Consider the following 20,491-nt stretch of genomic DNA (forward strand, 5'->3'; position numbering starts at 1 on the left):
ATTAATCTAATCAACGCTGAGATAACCGATGATCCCTTTTTCCTTTTTCTCTTTGAAATAGATATCGTTATCAAACCAAACCAACCGACCCTGGCCTTTTATACAACCTTTCCATTTCTAGACTATTTCTTCTACGACACGCTAGGAAAGAAGTAAAAGAAATAAAACGTATTCCCAAGGAATAGGAATGTCTATAAATCGTTTTTGGAATTCCATGTTATCCAAGATGCCTCGAGGCACAAACAGAAAGAGAGAGAGAGACAATTTTCCATGACTTTTTTTGTCCAGCTATAGTAGTCGAAGGTCCTACGATTGAAATTCTATCGTCGTAACGTGTTTGTCGTTGTAGTAGTTGTCGTCGTCGTACATTGGATGTTGCTACTGCGGAGATGAAAGTCGATCTTTAGAACGATCTATTAAAAGGTATTAGAACATGTATCTGAGCCATTTATTTTGAAAGTGGCATATGTCCATTTATGTTCGAATCGACATATTGAAGGATTTGCGTTAGATTAAATTTAAAAATATAGATAACAAATGACATAGTAGAATAATGTTTTCGGGTTTCTAAGGGTGTCAAATTTATCATCCCAATTACCATAATTAACATTATTTAAGAAATAATATGTTTTCGATGGCTATGATTGGACTTATGCCACTTTCAAAATCAATGAAATAACGTTTTCAATTTTTAAGAAAGCACATGTCCATAGGAAAGTAAATTTCCCTTGAAATAAAAATAAATGTATATTCTTTTTTATGTTATAAAAACAACAAAATATTTAACTTTATTCTTCATTAGATAATTTTTACATTAAAATTAATACTATTTTATTAATTACTAGCAAAGCTAGCCCACTTTTGAAAAAATGGGGTTGTGGTTTATTTTATGTTATTCTGATTGTTTTTTTTACTGCAGAAAACACCGATAAATAACATCTGTTAAAAAAATTTCAAAGAAAAGAAACGAATGTTATAAAAACGTATGTACTACAAAAAACCGAATTTGGCTCGCTTGAACGTGTTTTATTAAACTTTGGTGTGCTGAATGCTTCTTTTTAAATTTCTTTCTTTTCTCAAAAACAAGGGTTACAAAATTCAGAAAAAAAATAAAATTAAACTTGTATATATAGATAGATAGATAGATTATTCAGTCTTCTCCAGTTTGTATATGTGGGAAGAATATAAAATAACTATGGTATGCAAGTGGTATATAATGTAATAAATCCATTAAGTGTCCTTGTATTTTAGGTTTGTGAATTGTCTCGTTTTTTTTGTACAGTGGTGCCAACTTGATATTATTAAAGTTTTTCCGTCTTCCCCGTTACGGTAATAAATCCAATGTTTTAAATGGTGCATCCTCGTTTGTTATTTTGTAGAATAACTTATATGGATCGCTTCTCAAAAATTTCATTCAACATATTTTAAACTAATTTACTGTTTCACCGTCAGTATTTTTTAGCCTTTTAAAAGTCGCGTTTTCTAGAGGCTTAGCTGAAATGAACTTCTCACGTTTCATTTCATTTATAATGAACTTATTCTTTCGACACTTTTTTATGATTTAAAGTGACGTAAAATTCCTGAGGGATAAACAATAAATTGTTTTTTCTTAACGCCATTTAGAAAGGCTGGAATCTCATAAAATTTTATTGCATAATATTTTCCATATCTATTTGAAACTCTCACAATGGGACTTACGATACTTTCAAAAAATAACTATTTCATCGTTTCATTAACCAACAAATTTTCATGTTACAAAATCTTAAAAATATAATAACAAAAAAAATAAAATAAATATATTAATAACAAGTTACTTCAGAATGAAAAGATCATGTAAAAATGCAAATTTAGCAGAAATTTGAGCAACAAATGCAATCAAAATAATTCATTACCCGCAGTATAGATAAATTTAATGAAAATTATTGAGCCTTTCTGTGTCGTTTCGATCTTGAAACACTTTTCGTTCAGGCCGCATGGGACATATACGTCCCACAATTTATGATTGCATCATTTTTCTTCTGAAGTATGCCTTGCAATGATTTAAATAGTAAAAAGATCGTAATTATCAAGACAAGGATGTTAGTTTAAGATACATAAAACAACAAATCAATTAATTTATTTTTTGAGAATATCAAATGACTTGAACGAAAAGTTCAACGTTGGGGCGCATACGGAACCACGTGGCACGGAATCTGTTAAGAGTTGCTAGTTTTGTAGATAACTTGGCCTAAATGTCCGTCGGTGATGAAGATAAGTGGACGATCGATCGACTTGCTAACCACTTTTGGAAAACTTTTTTTTATCGCGATCGTTGCCCTATTCTTTTTCTTTATCTCTTTCTCTTTCTCTTTCTTTTCTTATTTTTTCTTTTTTGTACTCTTTTTCATTTTTTCACTTGCTCGAAGTCGTTCATCCTTACACGAAAAAATATATATATATATCTAGAAAAATGTGACGAAAAAAAAGAAGCTTGAAAGCACCGCTTTAGTCAGCAACTCGGCAAGTAGTATAGCATTGTTACGAGCGAAGACCTCCATTCTGTACGCCTTCGGACGTGCTCCGAAAAGCGACACGCTAATGGTGAATCCTAAGCCCTTTCCCCTGCCCTTCTCCCGGCCCTTCTCTCCTGGCCCATTGTCGTCGGTAGACTCTTCAGAGACACCCTGGGGTGCGGCCTTATTCGTTGTGTTGTCATCACGGACGACTACAACCACAACGACGACGATGACGTCGTCATCGTTCATGAGAACGAATGCCAACGAGAGAAGATCTAACGATCCGGTTGCTTGAAAGACGTTTTTCTTCCTCTGTGCTACCTACTATGCTACCAAGTGCTAGCTCATTACTTAAGTGGCTCGTGATAACGGATCTTTGCGCTTTCATACTTAAACTCGAGACCATTCTAACTTACTTCTTCTTCTGTTGCTACTCTCTAATACGTTCTTTTCGTCTTAAGAATTTGTTTTTTTTTTTTTATTTCAATTAGTCTCAGAATAATGAGATCGTTCGAAGGGAGAGATTAGAGAATCTTGTTAAACGTAAATATACTTTTTTTTTTGCTTTTAATAAAGATTATTAACTCTTTGTGGCACGAAATTTGAGATAATAAAAAGATCCCTGTTGCAGAGATAAATGAGCCGTTCAGTGCACACATCGATTAACTCCATAAAACAAAATGTCGAGAAACGCGATGAAATAATGTACATTGTTTTTTAAAATTCCTGTTATAATATAGATTCACATATATAATAGAGAATGCATAAATACAGATATAGCTTTCATTTAACGGTGTATAAAATTAACTAGAAAGAATAGTCAAAAAATAATAAAAATGGTTTCTGAAATAAATTACTTATTTTTCAATGGCCAAAACAAAATTTTGCGGTTTAATGGTGTCAATCTTTATTATTCAGGAAAGTTATTATAAATATAAAAAGTTATGACTATACCAAGTGCTTTGACACATAAATTTAAGATTTTTCAAAAAGTGGAGTTAATCGATGTGTGCACTGAACAGCTCAAATTGTATTTCTTTTTAAATTGCACAAAGTTGATTTTTTTTCATTAATGAAAGAATAACATATTATAAAGATAGATCAAAAAATAAAACGGATAATAATAATTCAATTAAGTATTTTTTGTAATATAGGGTGGGACTCTAAAATATTTCCAGCGTGCACATTTATTAATCAAAAAAGGTGGGACATTTTTAATACCGCAGTGACTCAAAGAGAGTTAACGTTTAGAAAATTAGATATATATTTTCTCATTGGATAACTAATGAAAATTTATTTGTAGTAATCTCGCGTATCACTTCGCATCGATAAGTTTAATTTGTATTTTGGAGAAAAATCGATGGTAGGTTTTTAAAAGAAAGAGCGAAACCGTTCTCGAAAATGTATATATATATATATATATATATATATATATATATATATATATAAGTACGTACGAAAGACAAATTAGCCCAACTCCTGTTGCAAAATTCGTGTTACCCGGTGTAATTACAACGCTCCATCGGCAAACGATCGACGAATTCCTCTTCTTTCTTTTTCTCCCTTCTTACCCTTCTACTCTTTGGTTAAATACACACTTACGACGATAAAACGTAGGATTCGATGTAAAACGATCGAAACGAATCGTCGTAACATTTCTCCGTTTCTTTTTTCTTTTCTCTTTATTTTCTTCTTCTTCTTCTTGTCTCTTTCGCTTTCAATGAAATTCCTTCATTTACGATTGAACAACCACGTCGAAACGAGTTTTCTAATTTAACCCTTCCCTGAATTCAAGGATATTTTGACGCGCGAAATTTAAACACACCTATACGCGTACATGATATTCAAGTTTATCAAAAACATCATTTTTTTACTTTTATTTATAATATATGGTGGTAACAAAAAATGTAGACACCGTGTAGATTAATTTGGTACAATATCAGAGCGGTTAAAAGATATGACGAAAGTGTAAACTCGTATTGGTCAAAAGGGTTAAATAGAAACGAATGACAGAGCAGATACAACAACTTGTTTTCTTTCCTATGTGTTAGATCCAATTCTTATTTTTTCATTTTTAATGAGGCAAAGTACTATTATCTTGCCGATGAGTGAAAGTATCGTGTATCTCTTCGATTCCACCCCCCCCCTTCTATCTAACATATATATATATTTATATATAGTATCATATATTATTCTATTATATATTATCATTTATATATATATATATTATATTTTTATTATATATCTAATATAATATATATCTCTATATATAATAGAAAAGATATATATATATTACCGTGAAAGACCGAAATTGGACAATGTCAAGATTTACATGGTGAAATGTCAACACCTACCAAATATGTCGGTGCAAGACCGAATATTCGGATTTACCCTTATACATTAATATTTCCAAGCGAGCCACCATATGAATCTTGACGTTCTCCAATTACAGTCTTTCACGGTAACATATACATTTCATAATTCTATTAAAAAGCAGCAAATATTTTAAAAACATAATTATATATTACAATTTTTCTAAATACGTAGCAATAAAATCGTAAATGAGTCAAATTGACTCATATTCGTCAAAATGGGTATAGTACATAAAGATTTTGGGAACTAAGGAATGGAGGGGGAAAGGAATTAATACTTATATATGTGCCCATAATTATGAAAGTGGTCTAAGTCATATATTTCTTGTTTGAGATATTTAAAGGATTACATTTGAACATTAAATGAATTGTATATAATATTGAAATAACAAACACTAACGGTTCATTTTTTTACAATATCGTGAAAATTACATTGAATTAATTTAGTTTAAAATAATGTGGTTTGAAATAACTAATAAACTCATTTTTTTTTAATTTTGACTTAGACCACTTTCATAATTATGGGCACATATGTTACCGTGAAAGACCGAAATTGAAGAATGTCAAGATTGACATGGTGAAATGTCCACACATACCAAATACGTCGGTGAAAGACCGAATATTTGGATTTATCCTTATACATTAATATTTCGAACACACGCCAAGCGACCATATTAATCTTGACATTCTCCAATTACGGTCTTTCACGGTAACATATACATTTCATAATTCTATTAAAAAGCAGCAAATATTTTAAAAACAAAATTATTACAATTTTCCTAAATACGTAGCATTAAAATCATAAATGTGTCAAATTGACTCATATTCGTTAAAATAGGTATAGTCCATAAAGATTTTGGAAACTAAGTTGTGGAAGGGGAAGGAATTAATACTCATATATGTTACCGTGAAAGATCGAAATTGAAGAATGTCAAGATTCACATGGTGAAATGTCAACACATACCAAATACGTCGGTGCAAGACCGAATATTTGGATTTATCCTTATACATTAATATTTCGAACACACGCCAAGCGACCATATTAATCTTGACATTCTTCAATTAGGTTCTTTCACGATAACATATATATAATATACGTTTTGTGATCTAACGTGATGTTTGCGTCGCGACGTCTGGTTTATGTTTTCGAGTAACCCTAGAGTATAGTAGAACGTTGATGTTACACGCGCGTTATATTCGTTTCTCCTCGAGTGCTACTTCACATTCCTTGGGTTCGAATCTCTGGCGTCCAAGAGTCGGTTTTCTCTCTCTCTCTCTCTTTCTTTTTCTTTTTCTTTTTCTTTTTTTCGAGGGGCACGTTTCGAGGATAAGGAACGAATTTGCTGGCTCTCTCAAAGAGCCCTCCTCATCGACTCGAGGCTTGAGAATTTTCTCCTCGAGGAGGAAGAGGAGGAGGAGGAGGAAGGCCACATCGTTTTATTGTCGACTCTCGCTCGCTCGCGAGATTTTTCTTCGGGCTTTCTTTTTCTTTCTTTCTTTTCTTTCTTTTTTTTTTGTACTTCTTCTTGGAACGCCCCTTCTTTTTATCCCGGAAAGTCTCGAAGGAAAAATTTTTCCCTTTTTTTCTTTGCCTAACTATTCGTGGATATCTATTTTTCTATTTTCTTTTTTTTCCTTTTTTTTTTTTTATTAAACTGGAAACGTCAAGGGGTAATAAAGAAAAGTTTAGACATGAAATATGTTTGAAAAATATTTTCGAAAAAAAGATCGTCCCCGACTAGTGTCATATATTACATATAAATGTCATTATTTCAAAATGAATAGATAGTAACGAGAGAAAGAGAGAGAGAGAGAGATAAAAAAATCCAGAGAGAAGAAGAAACACGCGCGTTAACACCCAATTAGATGGGTTTCTGGTTAGACATCGAACAGATTTAATAATATACAACGACAAAATCAAGGCAATATAAAAAGGAAAAAAAAGAAAAGAAAAAACAAATTCAAATGAATGGGATCCATTGAACTAACGAGAAAAATCTTGAGAATTTGTATGGGTCCATTCCGTGATGTTGGTGCCGATTGATCGGTGAGACTTAAAGAAGGAATCCACTGAGGTCCGAGACTCTTGATTATTTAAGTTAACCGTCGGGAATGGTTTTCGTGTTGGTTGGTTCTCGAACTAAAGCCTAAAATGTATCTACAAAATGCGTTGAATCCTGAAAGCTGAGGGTATAGGAAGAACAGGTGCGAGTCGAGTAGTCTTAACGGTTATCCCTCTTCCTTCTCCCCTGCTTCCTCCATTTTTATTCCGTCGTCCTTTTTTCCCCTTTTTTCCTTAAGAAGGATAAGGGCGCACCTTTCGCTACAAAGAATATATTTGACTCTCCGAGCTTTTTCCCTTCTTATTTTCAAAGTAGGTAGAAAAGAGGACGATCATTTCAAATAAGTAAAACAGGTACAACATTGGCCACATTTCTCTCGTGTTCGTTCGTTCATTGGTTCGTTCGTTTATTGGTTCGTTCGTTCGTTCGTTCGTTGGTTGGTTGGTTCTTTCTTTCGCGATTATAGCCGGTCATCGAGCGAGAATACGCAAGGGGTTAACGTACACGTATATGTACGTACGATCCATTATCGAGTAGAGAGACCGTACGATCAACACGTACGATCCATCATCCTGGTTCCTGGTGAAGCAACGCTCACGATCCACATCGTTGGAAACGTCGTCCCATGTTTTTACCTTCGGCCGGGTGTATATCATCTCCTACGATGATCGCTTATTTGAGACCCCGCGTTTTACCCCTCGCACGTAATTCACGCCTTTTACTTTTTGGATATTCCTTCTACGTTCATCATCATCATCTTCTCCTTCTTCTTCTTCTTCTTCTTCTTCTTCCTCGTTTCTCTTCCCATAAATTTCAAATTCGATTCCTCGGAATTGGGTTAATCTTTAAGTATCGAGACTAATGATCAAACGTGTTTGAAACTTTTCTCTTTTTTGTTAACCTGTTGTATTATATTGTATGTTATTTATTTATATTATATGCATATTACATTTTGTTTCATGCTTTTACACCGTGTAAAGTTTCTCAACTCAATCCAATTCAGAGATAACGATGCGTTATATAATTTCTTATTTATAGGTTGTAGTTCTCTCTTCTACTGCATTTTTAGAAACTCTCAACTCATCCTCTTTTCTATAAGACGTTCACGGTGTTATTTGTGGAACTGTAGATATTTCTCGTCCTTTTAATTCGATTTCTTTGCCTTCGTATTATAACCATTTCAACAAGGAACCGTGCTGATGAAGGGCGACATGGAAAACCGGTCGGATACAAAAATCCTATTAAATTCCGACTTGGAAACGATGTCGTTTTAGTTATACTTCATCGAAACTTATGAAAATACTAAATTGATATTTTTAATAATAATAAATTAATAAGAGATCATCATTAATTACGACGTATACGTCAGATTAATATGAATAAAAAAAAAAAGAAGAAGAAAAAACAAATTAAAATACATTGCGACGATGAAAAATTAATAAATTATTGACACGAGTAAAAAGTTTCTAATAAGATTGATCATAATTCTACGATCACAAATTCGCGATAAGAAATCAAATCTTAAATTATCGGAAATGAAAAGCCCTTGTAATGTATTTCCGGTGGTTTAAATAAAATCGATGTTTATAAAAAAAAGTAACCCGTTCGATCTGTGGCTTCTAACCGGAAGTTGGAATGGCATAAACACGGCTTCGCTTCGGTTACGTTCGTTCTGCGTAATGCAATGAAATACATTAGAGTAGTAGTAGGAGTAGTAGTAGTATAGGAAGAAGAAGAAGAAGAAGAAGAAGAAAAAGAAAAAGGAAAGAGAGAAAAGGGCTCGTCATCGTGTCCTAGCTCTTCTTCGAGTTCCCCGACATTGTGCAGCTAACCGTTTCGCAACAGATTACATGCATCTTTCTCTAACGGCACGTACGCGGTTACACATCGTGTACACGCATACCTATCTACACGTGTATACAGGGTGGTCCGAATAAATCTTTACAAGCTGTTATCTTCAAAACTTCTTGACCAATTAAACCTTTCGTTTAATTTAATTAAATTAAACGAAGAAACGCCTAAAAATCTAAGAAGAAAAAAAAAAGAACAATCATTCTACATTCTTTCGATATACCTACCACATATAAATTTGTATTTGATTTGTAATATTATTTAATTATCAATGAATTTACGCGTTAAATCATTAACCGTTAATCATAACCTTCGATCATCGTATTAAATTATATTTAACCTAACCAATATTTTATCCCCCTATTATAGTAATAATAATATTAACTTGAAAACGCATTTTTTGATTCACCAAGTATATTCGTATTATACATATGTGGTGCGTATGTATGTATATAATAATCATCAATATATCGTAAAAGAGGCTCGTCCCCACGTGGAACCGTTCGCCAACTAGAATGACTACAACAGCTCTCGCTTTAATACCGCCTTTCTTCTCTCCTTCACCTTTTCTCTCTCTCTCTCTCTCTCTCTCTCTCTCCTTCTTTTCTTTCCTTTCCTCTCGTGTTTTTTTTTTCTTTCCCTCTTGTAGTTACGAACACTCACTCTCGCGGCAATGAAACCGGCCGCTCGAGCTTAGCGCGTTTTTCCGCATTGCCATTAGAATCGTCGGTCGGTCGTCGACACCGAATAAGAAGAGTGGAAGAGATTCTAAATACGGCCACCAACTAAAACTTTTGATCACCCTTTTCTCTCTTATTGTTACTGATGCGCACCCCGAAAGGGTCTAAATATATTACATACATATATCTCTTTTCTATGTAAACGTATAAAGTGTCTTCACGAGATACACCGAATATTTTGGTCCACCTTCGGAGACAGACATCACGGAGACGAGGTCAATGTCCCTTTACAAATGAGCACGACAGTAGTCTCTCTTCTTCTTCTTCTTTTTCTTTTTTCTTTGGTTTTTTATTCTTAACCCCTCTACAACGTCGTGTAATTTTAAAGTGACATATAACGTGTCGCAGGAGTCTTTGTACCAACCCCCACCAATCTCTCCACTGTTAATTTTAAATAATTCGTATTTAAATATAATATCGTAAATTATACTTGACTTTGTTTTTGTTCTAATTGGGAGTCAGTTATAAAGGATTTAATATACTCTCTTATTTATTTTCTTCTTTCCGTTCTTATTTTTAATTTCATAATTAATAACGACTTTCTTTTAATTATCCATATTTTTCTTCTTTTTTTTTTTGTGTTGATAGAACCAACGAATAAATATAATCTATTTAAGAAATAAATTTATTTGCTTATGTGTGTGTGCGCGTAATAATCATCTTGCTAAAAGAAAACACACAATCCTTTCGGATTCTTCAAGGTTGATATCTCTTCGACGTAAAATAACACTTTGCATACTCGCGAACTCTGAACACCCGTGATACGTCATTGCCACTGATACCTTCAAGGACACGTCACGTCCTGCCCGTCGAAACGTGACTTTCCTCTTGATGAGAAACCCGCACTTTTACTCAAACAGTCTCTCTCTCTCTCTCTTCTTTTTCTTACCTTTTGTCACCGTTATATGTGGGTCGAAGCAAATGCAGAGAACCATAGTAGAAAAGTCAAATGCAACGGCATGCATATTCCTTTGACTATACATCAACAGAATAATCCTTTCCATCACGTTCTCCATCTAACAATAATTACGAACGTGTAACATATGCACGCATGCGTACTAGATCGTATAAAGGTATAAATCCCTTTACAAATTTCGTCCTCTAATCATACATCTGCTAGATTGTCTCCTTTTTTTTTTCTTTTTATAAAAGCCAATCCTGTCTCTAATCGTTCACCGGAAGGAATCTTGAAAGGGAAGCTTGAAGATCTTGTGCGGAATGGAAATTTTATTCAAAGTTAAACGTTATATCATACGCGTAACTTTGGACACGATGCTGTCATTAAAATCAATAAATCGTAGAAAAGGAGAACATATAGTCTATCCGGTTAAATCATTATAGCGTGACACGTGTAATAAGAGAGTACCTCGATCAACTTTAACGGACCTTCCTTACCCCCTCCCCCTCCCCTTACCCCCTCCCCATTTGCCCCTCCTTCTATCCGGCTTCGTCGCGAGTTCTCTCACGCGTACGAGAGAAGAACTCTCATCCGTCGGGCGCGTTCCACCTTTCTGGTGCAAAAAACTCACGCATCTTTACCGTACATACATAGGTGTACATACTTACATACGTGGTGCGTGCTTAAAAGAGGTTCATCGAACAAGAGCGCCTTCCCACGATGCCATTGCTACTACCCTTCTCGAGGTCAATGAACTTTTCGTTGGACAACGTTTTTGAAAAAAACATTCGTACGATCATATTTACAAAACAAACTTCCTACATTTAACTCAGGTTTATTGTTGATACCAAATTGTCCTGATTTCAATACCGTGTTATATGAGTACTATCACAATTTTGAGTGTGTGTCGTAAAATGAATTTAAAAATTCGTTTTTTTTAATAAAACCAATTAACTAACGAGAAACTTATTCTTCTAATCCTTGTAAAAAGAATTTTTGTAAATGATATGTGATAGGAAAATATGTAATTCGTACAATCATATTTGCAAAATGAACTTTCGTACAAATCTCTACCATTTTTTCAGGTTTATCGTTGATACCAAATTGTCCTGATTTCAATACCGTGTTATACGAGTACTATCAGAATTTTGCGTGTGTGTGTGTTGCAAAATGAATTTAAAAATTATTTTTTTTGAATGAAACCAATTAACTAACGAGAAACCTATTCTTCTATACCTTGTAAACAGAATTTTTGTAAATGATATGTGATAGGAAAATATGTAATTCGTACAATCATATTTGCAAAATGAACTTTCGTACAAATCTCTACCATTTTTTCAGGTTTATCGTTGATACCAAATTGTCCTGATTCCAGTACCGTGTTATACGAGCACTATCAGAATTTTGCGTGTGTGTGTGTTGCAAAATGAATTTAAAAATTAGTTTTTTTTAATGAAACCAATTAACTAACGAGAAACTTATTCTTCTATACCTTGTAAAAAGAATTCTTGTAAATGATATACGATAGGAAAATATGTAATTATAGTCCAACTTGTATACGCCGCGTACATTCGAATTATAGGTTCTGTTTTCGTTCGCCAAACGTTTCGGCAAAAATCGTGAGAAAGGTTTCAATGTCACGATTGTATATACTCGATAGCCCCTTTCGAATTAGAGTCGGCAAGATAGTCATTATCAGCAACCGATGCTTAAAATCATGACACGGCTCTCGTAATTTATGGAGAACGTAAGATGATTATGTTTGGTAAGATAGTACCTTCTTATACTTGCTTGCGGTCTATCCTAACATAGTATAGAAGATATTAGTTTGGATCGTATAAACACCTATCCCAGGGTCTTGTTCTCCACCCTGATCATAAATTTGTTTGACGCGTCTAACTGTCGACAAGGGCCTTTACGAACACGAAACGCGTTTAGAAACTAAAACACGTTCAAAGAGGGACAAATATTTTCAAGATTTCAATTCGATAGAAAAAATACCTTATTGCCGTTAGATATATTTAGAATATACTTTAAATAAAGAAGAATGATTTTTTTCAATTTTAATTTAAATGTAGATAAAATATTGTAGATAGTCATATGTGGTACAACCACAAAAGATGTAATCCGTTACACGATACCTACAAGATACGACGAGAAAGTTCCAATGAAAAGTATTCCATCGATACTAACATAAGCCACTTTCAAGATTTAGTTTCATACACCCTAGAGAAGAAGAGATATATGTGCCTAATCATATTACATCTACGAACACACTCATAGATATTCGAAAGGAACACCCTGTGTCGTGTTGAAAAAAAAAAATACGTATTCTCGATTAAGAATGCGTCGATCTTTTGTATAAATCAAATTTTGTATTCTCTTCGAGTCGTATAAACTAAACAAAAATCTTATCGAATGTAAAATAGAATATCTTTACATTTTAGAATTTGAAAAAGAAGAACGCGTTTAACAAAAACGATTTTACAGAATCGAAATAACTAACATAAATGTATATTCGATTGAACAATATAGTAATATACGAATTTTATAACACACAAATATTACTGTTATTTATTTAGATATTAAATACAAAAAATAAATGTATATTGAGTTGAACAATAAGTAATATAGAAATTTAATAACAAATATTACTGTTGTATATTTAGATATTAACTATTAAAAGTTCTCAATAATATTAAAAACGTTACTTATTGGTCAATCAAACATGAATATATCGATTTAATTGAGTCCTTATTTTGTTTTTTCCTTTATCTTTTTTATTTTTTATTTTTTCTTCTTACAGGAGCAACAAGTACCTGCAAAAGTCGTCTATCAGCCGTGTCTGCGCGGTCGGAGGCTTTTTCATTAGCATTCCAGTCTTCTTAACCGGTGAGAACGTCTTTTCTTTCTTTTCTCTCGTGAATATCTTCTATCGTTATCGCTAATACGAGCATTCCAGCGTGCATTATTATATCACACATTAATTGCCACGCTGACGTAGCAATGAAACGAAAGAAGGGGGAAAGGGTAGAGGGGGGAAGGAGGGGGCAGGTAGAGGCAGGACTTTAATATTTTACATTCGTCCTTTATTTCCTTACAGGCATGATCCTATACACGTTTATACAGTTTCATTCGACGCCAGCTATAGTGACGTCTGTCTTTATCGGTCTCGGCATTGTATTCTGTGGATGCGCCATGGTCCATAACGTCTTCGTGTGGCAGAGGGTAAGCATCATTTCATGTTTTATCTTTTTCTTTATTACTTTTTTTGTATGCAACCAAAAATTAAGAAAAAAGAAAAGAAAAACGTTTCTCAATTGAATTTGGTTGTTACTTTTTTGAAATATCATTAACGTTTGAAACATTACAATCGTTCCGAATACATTTCTTTTTTTTATATACACCCTGTATATTAATACTTGCACGTGTTATATATATATATATATATAAAAATCCAAATTTCTATCCTACGCAACTGATTAGCATACCAGCATCGACTTGATATTATTATAAAATGCTTCGCGAATTATTTCTTTACCTTTACCGTTGACACGGATATAACAGTCATCATCGAATCAAGTATTATACTACTATCCTATTTGACTTTACGTAATATGCCGAACGTTGAACTTGAATTTTAAGAGAAAAGACAGAGATCAAAATTTTACGAATGCGTCACTTTTTAACTTTGTTTTTATTTCCTTTTCTTTTGTCGTCGAAGATTTCTGTAACAATATCGTAAACTAAATCCGATCGTATAACAACAGCTTGTTACACGTACAAATATGTAACAACATATATATATATATAAATGCATGCGTAAAGTAAAGCAGCAAAAAAATAGCTAGAAATTTATGTTGATAATTTAACTTTTCAATACATTCCCGGTTATAGTCCATTATGGCGATTAATTCGCTCGTAAACTCGTATCACTTAATGCCGTACCATTAAAACAGCCGGGAGGTTTCTTTCATAATCATTTTCTTCTTTTATAATCTACGTCTATAGCTTTCGGTACATACGTATAAGGGGGTGTGGGTTGGTCCGAGTGTGGGGAGTACCAACGTATCTTATAATTAAATTTAATATCGTCTTTGACGTCGCCTTAAACGTTCCCATCGGATTCTCTTTTCATCTTTCTTTGTCCCTCTTATGTATCCTATATACATACATTCACATGCATATATATATTTATTATTAAAGATGATATTCTATTCAATTGATTAACATTTTTCAATCTTTTTTTTCCTCGACATTTTGTCAAATAAATGATCTGACGTTTGATTATAAATATTGATAAAAAAGAAAAAAGAAAAAATATATTGAAAATGATCGATTCCATAAAGAAGAGTCTTTAAAGATATTTTGATTATTTTCAGGAGAAGACGAATGCGGTTAAGGCGCTTGCTCGCGAACAGTGCGAAGCGGCCGCTCAACTGCAGCGTCAGCAACAGCAATTACAGCAAAATCATCATCATCATCATCATCAATCGCATCTCCTCCAGCAACAGCAACACCAACAGCATCAGCAGCATCAACATCAGCTACGGCCGAGTCTTTATCACAGTGGATGCGCACCAAAAATCGGTTCTTTGACGGCAACCCACTCAAATACCACTTTGCCTCATCACGGTGGCAACCGTAGTTCTCAGTATCATCAGCAACATCAGCATCATCATCATCATCATCATCGACATTTGTCGTCACCGATGTCGCCCCCCTTGTTATTATCTTCGACAAGTGCACCACTCGCTTCGACGCACAGCCTTTTAAACGTTGCTACGAATCGTAGTAACGTGGTAACACCACCTGCTACGCCAGGTGACAGGTCACCACCAAGTCCAACCAATAAGTTCAATAGGTCTCATATAACGAGGGAAGCCAGTGGTAGCGTCAGTCCTGGCCTACCAGCAGCGACCTTGGATCTTAGCAGTGCAGCTACAACCAACAGCCCTCATGAACTATCTACTCTCGTGTAAATAATCGAGATAGAGGAGTAATTTATCTATTCGAAAGACTTATTGAACTTTTATAGAACGTTCGTTAGATATCGGTGGACACTTTCTCTCTCTCTCTCTCTCTCTCTCACTCTCATTCTTTTTCTCTACGATTTGGGACCACCTAAGAATTATCAGACGATATCATATATTGTCTTTTTCTTATTAAACTTCAAAGAGTCGCGACACCTTCGTGAATTTCTTTTTCCTTTTTAAAAAGACAATGTGTATGTACTTAAATAATTGTGTATTTACGTTATTTGTGTCTTGATTCCATTCGACGAGACTCTTTTTATGTGTTTTCGATTAATTTTCACTTTGTGGACAACTAAATAAGAAAAGGTGTGTGTGAAAAACACTAACATATTTTAAGTTTCGAGATTCAGCTGGTACCTGATTTATGTACGTACGACGTCTCATTGAAATTGGAATCTGTTAAATGCGATTAAAATCCATCGTTGTTGGTTTAATTTCTTTTTTTTTCCCCGGACCTCTATGGAAAGGGGAATTTTCACCTTGTATAGTGGTTTATCTTATCGAACAAAATTTTGACGTCTTTAATTTTTCCAAATTTATATTCTATTTTCTAAAAGTATTCTAATAAGATAACTTTGCGTAAATAAAAATCATTCGGTTCGTTGTTTATCGTTGATTAAGAAATTGTTTGTTGTTGATAAACCCTACAACAAGGTAAAAAATAAGTTTAAATCATTTCAGACCGTTCAAAATAACATAAGTGTTATTTCGTAATAAAAATTTTACGAATCGGACTTGCATTAGTCCAATTTAAAATGATATAAACATACCACATTTTGTAAAAATTCGATTTTTATAAATCTATGTTTAGTTAAATCAATCAATGAATCAACAAAAATTCTTTTTACGAGAATGTCGCGTTTCATTTACATAAATAGCAATACTTTGTTTCTCATAATATTATTCTAATTGATACATTTGAGAGCATCAACAGGTATTACCTGTTGATGTAACACCTGTTGCATAGCATAACTTATAAGTTATGCATTCCAATCAGTAACTAACGAAACGTAGGGTAAAATAAGAAAAGTTATATATGTAAAAGAAACAACAACGCGCGCGCGACGACAAGAAAGAAAGGAAAGAAAGTTATTATGATCGAACCGTCAACAATTGGGTAAAAAGCCGTAAAAAAAAAGTTAAAGTAATATTATCCCTTTCGTTACGGCATATTTTGGCTCGAATAGGACCCCTATACGGGTCGCTAGTAACAAAAGGGTTCGTGCTCGATGAGATAAAAATATAAGCATTTAAAGTAAAATGTGTGTGCGTGCGTGTGGCTCTGTGTGTGTGTGTGTGCGTATATTAAGAATACGAGAGAATCAAAGCATTACTCGTGGAAAAGAAAAATCTCGTGCAGTTTGGAAAGGTGACACATATGTAGCTATGTACATCTTGCCATGTTCTTTATTTCTTTACTTGTTTAGTAAAACCTCTAGTCCTAGGTCACTTTCGTTAATGAGAAAGCCTTAGACCTTAGAATTCTGACTATCGCTTGACTGCGCGATTAAGTATTTTTTTATATTCATTACAGAGAATAGCTGATATATGAAATCTGATATATATAAATAATAATTATTATTATTATTATTATCATTATAACAGAGTTTTTGATATGTAAATTAATAAATTAATATCATTTCCACTATTTTTCAAACTTAACTGAGAATCGATTGAATATAAATCGAAATCTAACTAGGAAAACGCGTAATGAAATGAAATCATATAATTATGACTGACTTCGTACTGAAAGTTGCATTTAATAATGTGTATAAATATAATGTTTTAAGTATGAGATACGTTAAGGAAATATTAAACTGGAAAAATATAGAATTGTATTAGCTGTTGATGAAATGATAAAGTTACAAATTTGAAAGTTAAACAGACATATCTCGACTTATTAGTAACGTGTAAATACATAACAAAAAATCTATAATATCTCACATTCTCTAGAGGTAGAAAGTTTGAAATGGGCAGGGTAAGAAAATGAAAATATGTAAATTACACATTAATATAATGCATAATTTTTACCAAGTTTGTAAGTAGTGTAGTAATAATTCGTTTTACTTATAGCGTGCGATAATGCATGAGTAAATTATTAGTTGGGTCCACATGTAATACGCATAGTACAAAAGTGTTTTAGCTTTATGTACTACTACAAATGTAAAATCGATATCGTGGATAGATTTGGTAATGTACCTTCTAAAGAAAAATAAATTATTCAGAGCATGTCGAGTTAAATGATTGGTCAAATATTTTGACTACAATATTCATTAAAAATACGTACGATTTTCTTTTTTTGCGCTTTGCGCAGCCCTCGCATGGCTCGTCTCGCCCATGATTACGGCTTTGATAACATAATACGATAATCCTGATTTTCTAACTTATTTTAATAATATTATTCATTTATTTTATTTCAAAGTTATATAAAAATATTATTTAACAAGATTATTTCTATAACTTATTTAGTAATGGCACTTTAAGTATATACAAAGAACTTAATAAAAGCCTCAGAATGATTTTTCTTTCGTTACATAATAGAAAAACTTTTACCAACATGAATATAGAATTACGGAGAGAAAGTTATCTATTACATAAAAAGGATATCATTGTGAGACAATGTACATATTGTTTTGCTACATTTTCTACGTTTTCTGCGTTTAATAATACTATCTAATATATGCAGACAAAATTTATTAATTTAACGTAAAACACTAAATAAATATTACACGTATATATTATAATATACGAACTTATTGCACTTTTCTTTATTATATTATAAATCTTTTGATAATTGATTGAATTCACACCGAATGAATTCGCATTGGTTAAAAAATTATCATAAAATATTTATAGATTTATAAAAGATTATATAAATTTGTTATTTTTTGTGTGTTTCCTCTTTTTGTCTTATCATTATATACATAATATTACATATACATTAAAATGAACTAGTATAACTAGTAAACTTATACTATAGTGCGAAGGATATATAATTTTACTATTTATAAAGAGCATCCATATTTGGTGTTATTGACCATTTAAATTGTTTTACCTTATATGGACAGAATGGAGGTACAATTCAACATCAGGCTCGTGCATCATTGATTGTGGTTGGAACCTTCACTTCAATGCCATCTAATTCTTTTGTCATTACTATCTGACATCCTAATCTGGACCTATAAAGAAATATATTTAATATTAAAAATATTTAACATTAATTGATCAAAACGATACATAAATAACTTTAAAAGTTACTATACAGTTTTTTAAATGCTATTCGAATATGCCATGTTATGTTAAAATTCAAATATCATAAACTTGAAATCACTGATTTCAATTCACGAACAGCATGGAAATAACTTAGAAGAAGTCATGAATATATGTAACATATGGAAATAATCGAGATCTAAACCTCAATAGTAATCTCGTTTTTTTTTTTGAAGTTGATACGCATGTACTTTACGCCAGTGCTTCTCAAAATGTAGACGCAACTCTGATGACTCATATCGGGTTGCAGAAATTTGAATAAAATTAAACATTTCTGGCAACGATGAACATGAAATTAAAATCAGTTTAACAACTACATTTATAATAAACCAGTAATTTTATGGTAATGAAAGAGAGGATAGTATAAAAGTTTGAGAAGCCCTGCTTTAAGCAATAAAGAAATATTTAATACTATTTAATTCTTAATGAGGAATATATCAGTAACGTACGTATTAGTTAAATCATATGCTAGGTCAAGCATATCCAATTCTTCATCGGTAGGTTTATCAGGAAGACTATCGTACACTTCCTTAGGAAATATTAAATGGCATGTACTGCAAGTTAATGTTCCTTCGCAAGCACCTATGTATAAATCATTTATAAATTACTAATATTACTTCTAGCAACATAGAGATAAGAACTATCTAGCAGATAAAAAAGAAAACAATAATCTGTTAGATATTACATACCATAACCATCTAAATCAATTTCATTATTTACCACTATATCCAATATAGTATCTCCTACTTTGCCTTTTGCTTTTATTCTTTCACCACCAGCTCTAACGAATGTTATACTAACTCTAAGAATAATCATTATTAATTATTTCACTTAACACAATGATTTCATAAGAAAAATATATATTAAATTAATGTATATTATTTACTTACTCCTGTTTTTCTGAAAGGGGTTGAGACGTAGATGCTTTCCGTACCAATGAATGAATTATCGGTACTGGAAGATTTTGTCTACATTTATTAGACATCGAATTTAATGAAAAAATTAATTTTGACAGTTGATGAAATTTATGTACTAACGCCATTTCTTCAATTTATTATCAAAAGGTAGCAATGATATATTGAAAACTTTCAATTAAAATTGAAAATTAATTCTAAATTCGCTATAACGTCTCTGATTTGCTACTACAGACAATTTCAGTCATACTGTCCATTAAAAATATTACGAGCTCATTTCACAAGGTTATGAAATACGCCACCATCGCTCACGAAACACCACAGGTAACTACAATTCGTGACGAATAAACTTTCATACAATGCTACCAATTTGAAAATTATAAATGTATCCGAGAAACTAATGGTTGGTATTAATTTATATATAATTTTATTCTTTTTTGTATACTATATATATTATCAATTAATTCATGCAAATTAATTCACTTTTTTCTTTCATTTCAATAAAAATATTCTCTTCTTTTATTATCCCTTATTCAACAATAAGTCAACGTTTTTTTTCTATTTCGTCTACAATTTCAAAAATTTCTTATTTATCGAAATTCGAACATTCTTCGTACGCTTTATTTATTTTTTCTGCTAACGTCGTATGTTTTCAATGCTCTGATATTTTTAGAATTAATATTGACTACAGAATAATACGCTAAATACAAAATACAAAATTTACCTCAAAATACTGTTGCTTTACTTTTTCTTTCTTCAAATTACCACTTGTAACTTAAAATGTAAAGGAAAATATTTAAAAATTTGTTTACTGTGATAAACAAATGTGTGTATCATTTTTAGAATATAATA

General features: G+C 32.4%; 2 protein-coding genes and 1 long non-coding RNA gene across 6 annotated transcripts in view; 1 reads left to right on the forward strand and 2 right to left on the reverse strand.

Annotated features, from left to right (window-relative positions):
- The window catches only part of LOC122522369, a 35,659-nt gene extending 17,975 nt beyond the window's left edge, over window positions 1-17,684 (forward strand). For all 4 annotated transcript variants that reach the window (XM_043643440.1, XM_043643438.1, XM_043643436.1 and 1 more), the window contains exons 3-5: window positions 13,226-13,311; window positions 13,523-13,647; window positions 14,802-17,684. In XM_043643440.1, the coding sequence (XP_043499375.1) occupies window positions 13,226-13,311; window positions 13,523-13,647; window positions 14,802-15,401 (811 nt within the window). In that variant the 3' untranslated portion in view covers window positions 15,402-17,684. The remainder of the gene's footprint in view (window positions 1-13,225; window positions 13,312-13,522; window positions 13,648-14,801) is intronic.
- Window positions 17,685-18,374: 690 nt separating this feature from the next.
- LOC122522372 (adrenodoxin-like protein 2, mitochondrial) lies at window positions 18,375-20,042 on the reverse strand. The gene is made up of 4 exons (XM_043643447.1): window positions 19,616-20,042; window positions 19,415-19,527; window positions 19,175-19,307; window positions 18,375-18,634 (listed from the first exon to the last, which is right to left on the reverse strand). The coding sequence occupies exons 1-4, from the start codon at window positions 19,765-19,767 to the stop codon at window positions 18,544-18,546; spliced, it is 489 nt and encodes a 162-aa protein (XP_043499382.1). The 5' UTR covers window positions 19,768-20,042; the 3' UTR covers window positions 18,375-18,543.
- Window positions 20,043-20,134: 92 nt separating this feature from the next.
- On the reverse strand, window positions 20,135-20,446 carry LOC122522374. Its single transcript, XR_006305041.1, has 2 exons — window positions 20,364-20,446; window positions 20,135-20,206 (listed from the first exon to the last, which is right to left on the reverse strand). It is a non-coding gene; the product is annotated as an uncharacterized LOC122522374 (long non-coding RNA).
- Between the last annotated feature and the right edge of the window lie 45 nt (window positions 20,447-20,491).

The sequence above is a fragment of the Polistes fuscatus genome, unplaced genomic scaffold, assembly GCF_010416935.1.
Source record: "Polistes fuscatus isolate 324 unplaced genomic scaffold, CU_Pfus_HIC Scaffold5, whole genome shotgun sequence".
NCBI classification, from domain to species: Eukaryota; Metazoa; Arthropoda; class Insecta; order Hymenoptera; family Vespidae; genus Polistes; species Polistes fuscatus.

Coding starts and splice junctions, on each gene's coding strand:
- LOC122522372 (XM_043643447.1), bottom strand. CDS start 19,767: ATGGCGTTAGTACATAAATTTCATCAACTGTCAAAATTAATTTTTTCA. Junction 19,528..19,615: donor CCCCTTTCAGAAAAACAGGA/GTAAGTAAATAA, acceptor GATTATTCTTAG/AGTTAGTATAACATTCGTTA. Junction 18,635..19,174: donor GCATATGATTTAACTAATAC/GTACGTTACTGA, acceptor ATTTCTTTATAG/GTCCAGATTAGGATGTCAGA.